Here is a 4,501-nt window from a genome sequence, read left to right as displayed (position 1 = left end):
TATTAAAAGATAGCTAACATACAACATTATATTAGTTTCAAGTGTGCACCATAGTTATTCAACATTTATACACCTAAATGTTGAATCACCATGATAAGGCCAGCAACTATCTGACAGTGTACCACGCTATCACTTCCTAAATTATATACATGGATTTCTTGATTTCAGGTCGCCATGGGCGTGCCGCTGCACCGACTGAAAGATATCCGGCTTCTGTACGGAGAGTCACCGTGGGGGTTGACACCCATTTCTTTTGATTTTCCTTCCAACCCTCCTCTCGCCCGAGGCCATGTGATTGCAGCCAGAATCACCAGTGAAAACCCAGATGAGGCAAGTCGTGGGGGGGGGAGCCCTGCGTTTCCGCCATCTCCAACCCCTGGCTGTGGGGCAGACTCCAATGTTAGCCTTGGAGGAGACCCCCCAGGCTTCTCGGTTTACACACGAGGAAACTGAGGTGCGGGAAGGGACACAGCACAGTTTATTGACACATAGTGTGTGCCAGGCACCGGGCAGGTCCCTTCTTGCATTTCATTGCTCACTTACGTGACAACACTGCTGCTGGGCATTGTTACCCTGCATTACAGTTCAAGAGGCTGGGGTAACTTGCTTAACGCTCCAAGCCTGGGACCTGCTGAGGCCGTGGCTGAGCCCTGTTGGGGGTCTCTAAAGGCCGTGTCTATCTTTGGATTGAGCAGCCAGGCTTAGAGCCTGGGTCCTTGGGTTTTTGCTGCACCTTAAATGCAGTCTGGCCCTTATAAGGCATCCCTCTGTGACTTGTTCTTACTTGTGCCTTAAAAAAAAACAAAAACACCCCAGCTGGCACCTGTCACAGTTTGCGTGCTTACCAACAATTGATTGTCACATCATCTCCATCATTTACCACAACCTAATTGTTTCATGATTACATTCAAGAAACTTGGGGTTGGGCCGGCTGAGTGGCTCAGTTGGTTAAGAACTGGCTCAAGAGTTTGAGCTCTGAGCAACAGCGGTTCGATGCCTGGCTCGAGCTGCACTGCCGCTGAGCTGCCAACAAGTGGCAGGATGGCTCAGCTAAAAAAAAAAAAGAAACTTGGGGTAAGAGAAGTTTGTTCCCCCGCTCCCCTTTAAACTAAAGAATTTTGAGCTATGGCAGCTATATTCGTTTGGCATCTTTGGTTGCAAGTAAAAAAACAACTCTGGTGGTGGACAAGCAAAACGGGAATTTTTCAGAGGGATGATGGTTTGTTCACAGGTGCCTGGGAGGATGGAGGACCAGGGGATGGAGTTCCCAGGCACCTGGAACTCTCTACTTTTTGCCTCCAGGCACCTCTGCTGAATGAATTCCTCCATCACTCACTTCAAGAGCCCTGATCCCAGAGACACTGTTCACGTCCACCCGCGTTACCAAAATTACACTCAGAGGGGACAGGCCATCCCCCACCCCAAAGGGAATTAGGCGTGTTAGCATCAGCGTCACTAACACTTGATTTCTTTATCTGCTGGGATTTTCGTGACCAGAATTGGAAATCCAGTCCTCTTTTATTTAAATTTTTTTATTATTGACAATGTCAAGAGTATAAAATTAGAATCTGGTACTTTCACTCAGCTCCACCAGTGATCACTGTTCACCCATATATCTGTACCTCCATCCTCCATCCCAACTTGGTTGTTATTTTGTTAATAGTTTTTTTTTTTAATCAGGTAGAGCTAATAATTATTAGTTTTTGTTGTTGTTGTTGTTTTTTAAATTTTATTGGGGAACAGTGTGTTTTTCCAGGACCCATCAGCTCCAAGTCAAGCGGTTGTCTTCAGTCTAGTTGTGGAGGGTGCAGCTCAGTGGCCCATGTGGGGATCGAACCGGCAACCTTGGTGTTATGAGTCTGCGCTCTAACCACCTGAGTTAACCGGCTGCCCCCAATTAGGTTTTTTCTTAAGTAAAAATGACATGTATTGGTGTTCTTACACGGATGCCCCCGCAGCTACACCTGCGCCCCTAATGAGGTATTAATGTTTTATGGATCACGCTAAGCTTTTGGCTGTGGCAGGCATTCTTNCCCCTTCCCCGAGTCCCTAACGCTGTTCTCCTCCCCCAATTCCACAATAAAATCTTAAAAAAAAAAAAAAAAAGAAAATAGGACAGGGAAAAATACATAAACTGATGGGCCAGTCCATGAATTTCAACATCCAACTAATGGCCGGCCGAGTGGCTCAGTTAGTTAAGAGTTACCTTAAGAGAGCGAGCTCTGAGCAACAGGGCCACCGGTTCAATTTCCACATGGGCCAGTGACACTGTGCCCGAGCTGAACTGCTGCTAAGCTGCCAACAGGTGGCAGGATGGCTCAGCTGGTGAGGGCATGTGCTCTTAACAACAAGACTGCCTGTTGGATGGTGGGCTACGCCTGCCCGCAACTAAGACTGAACTCAGCACCTTGAGCTGAGCTGCCGCCCGGATGGCTCAGTGGATAGAGCGTGCGCTCTTAACAACAAGTTTGCTTGTGCAACTCCCACATGGGATGGTGGCTACGCCCACCCACAACTAAGATTGTAACACAGCACCTTGAGCTTAGAGGCTACGAGCAGCCGACGAGCAGCAAGATGGCGACTGGCGCCCTCCACAGCGAAGACTGAAGAACAACAACTTGGCTGGTTCCCTTCCCCAATTCCCCAACACTGTTCCCCTCCCCCAATTCCCCAATTTAAAAACAAACAAACACCGTTCAACTGATAGGACTCCTGGGAAGAATAGAAAAAAAGGAAACAGGGAAATCACCAAGGAAATATTTGAAGACAAATTCCCCTATGTGAGTTTCCACATTGAAGGACCCCAGCAGATCCCCAGCCTCATTGATAGAAACAGACACATATCTGAGCATATATCCCTGTAAAATTGTGAATACAGGAGATAGAGAAGATCCTGTAAGTTTCTGGATATGAAAAAAACAGGTCATGCACAAAGGATCAAGGGTCAGAATGGCTCTGATTCTAGCACCGTTGGAAACTGCAACACAATGGCACCAGGCCATTCTAGGTTTTCCCTTCTAGAATTCCATACACAGCCAGACGATAGGGTTAAATGTGAGGGTGGAAGAAGGACAGTTCTAGAAGATGAATGGCTGCAAAACATTTACCCCTCCCCCGCAATACCTTTTCTTAGAAAGCCACTGAAGGATGTCTTCTACTGAAACAAGAATAAATCAGGCCAGCTGAGTGGCTTATTTGGTTAAGAGCTCGCTCAAGAGTGCGAGCTCTGAGCAACAGCGGTTCGAGTCCCGGCCCGAGTTGAGCAGCTGCTGCGCTGCCAACAGGTGGCAGGATGGCTCAGCTTAAAAAAAAGTAAATCAAAGAAGAGCACATATGGGAGACAGGAAACAATTCCAACATAGAATCAAAGGGAATCTCTAGGGTGACAGTAACGAGGGAGCCCTGTGCAGCCGAGAGCAGGACAGGCATGTTGAGGGCGTCATCATGATGTGCCCTGCCTTTGTACCATCCTTTTTCTTTCTCAATTTTTTTTTTTTAAATCGGGGAACAGTGTATTTTTTCCAGGACCCATCAGCTCCAAATCAAGCAGTTCTTTCAATCTAGTTGTGGAGGGCGCAGCTCAGTGGCCCATGTGGGGATTGAACCGGCAACCTTGGTGGTGTGAGCCTGCGCTCCAACCATCTGAGCTAACTGGCCACCCCTTTGTACCATCCTTTTAACTGGTTGAAACTACTGGAGGATATGCTCTAGCAAAACAATGGAGTCCTCCAAGAAAGAGGGAGTCATTTGATCCCCAAAATTATTGATCAAGCCCCGAGGAAAGACAAAGGGAACTTAAGGATGTCAGCGAAGGGACACTCCAGAATCACAGTTGAGTAGGGGGTCTAGAGAACAGCTAGTTCAGATGAAAGGAGAGTAGAGGCTTCCAAGAAGGTTGTCACCAATGGAAAAAAATAATGGACATGATCGATTGTCTTATGTGTACTGGGAGGCTATGAGAAGGAATGAGATGAATTAGCAACACATGCGATGAAAACCAAGTCAATGAAAAATCATTAACTCCAGGAAAGAAAACCAAAAAGAAAGGAAGGAAGATCTGGTCTAACGCAACCATCACCTGTGAATAATGATCCCAGACTCATAAAATACTGAATAGTGAGTCTAGCAAATTACAGTATACCCCTATTGAGAGGTTGGGAGAAGGGAAGTGGATGGGATAGCTGAGTAGGAGCGTTCATTCCTCATCTCAAGATAGAAAGGTCACAGATGGTATCTCAAATGAACAACTCACAAGATAGTACACACATTGTTCAGAACGATGGAGATGTGTAAGTGCCACAGAAGTGATTTCCTCTGGTGTCCAGTTCTGGAGGGGGTGGGGCAAAATCCTTGATTTAAAAAATTTTTTTAAAGATTTTTTTATTGGGGAAGTGGGGGAGTGGAACAGCACTGGGGAATCGGGGAAGGGGAACAGACAAGTTGCTGTCCTTTTGTTCTTCAGTCTAGTTGTGGAGGACGTTGCTTCACTGGCCCATGTTGG

At 46.8% G+C, this 4,501-nt stretch overlaps 1 protein-coding gene across 1 annotated transcript in view; it reads left to right on the top strand.

Annotated features, from left to right (window-relative positions):
- Positions 1–4,501, top strand: part of ACACB (acetyl-CoA carboxylase beta) — a 126,107-nt gene that overhangs the window by 48,542 nt on the left and 73,064 nt on the right. Inside the window, exon 6 of the mRNA XM_019649064.1 lies at positions 169–330. Coding sequence (XP_019504609.1) covers positions 169–330 — 162 coding nt within the window. The remainder of the gene's footprint in view (positions 1–168; positions 331–4,501) is intronic.

This window comes from Hipposideros armiger, unplaced genomic scaffold, assembly GCF_001890085.2.
Source record: "Hipposideros armiger isolate ML-2016 unplaced genomic scaffold, ASM189008v1 scaffold_129, whole genome shotgun sequence".
NCBI lineage: Eukaryota > Metazoa > Chordata > Mammalia > Chiroptera > Hipposideridae > Hipposideros > Hipposideros armiger.
Note: the sequence above shows the minus strand (reverse complement) of the source record. Positions and strands in the feature narration are given on the sequence as shown.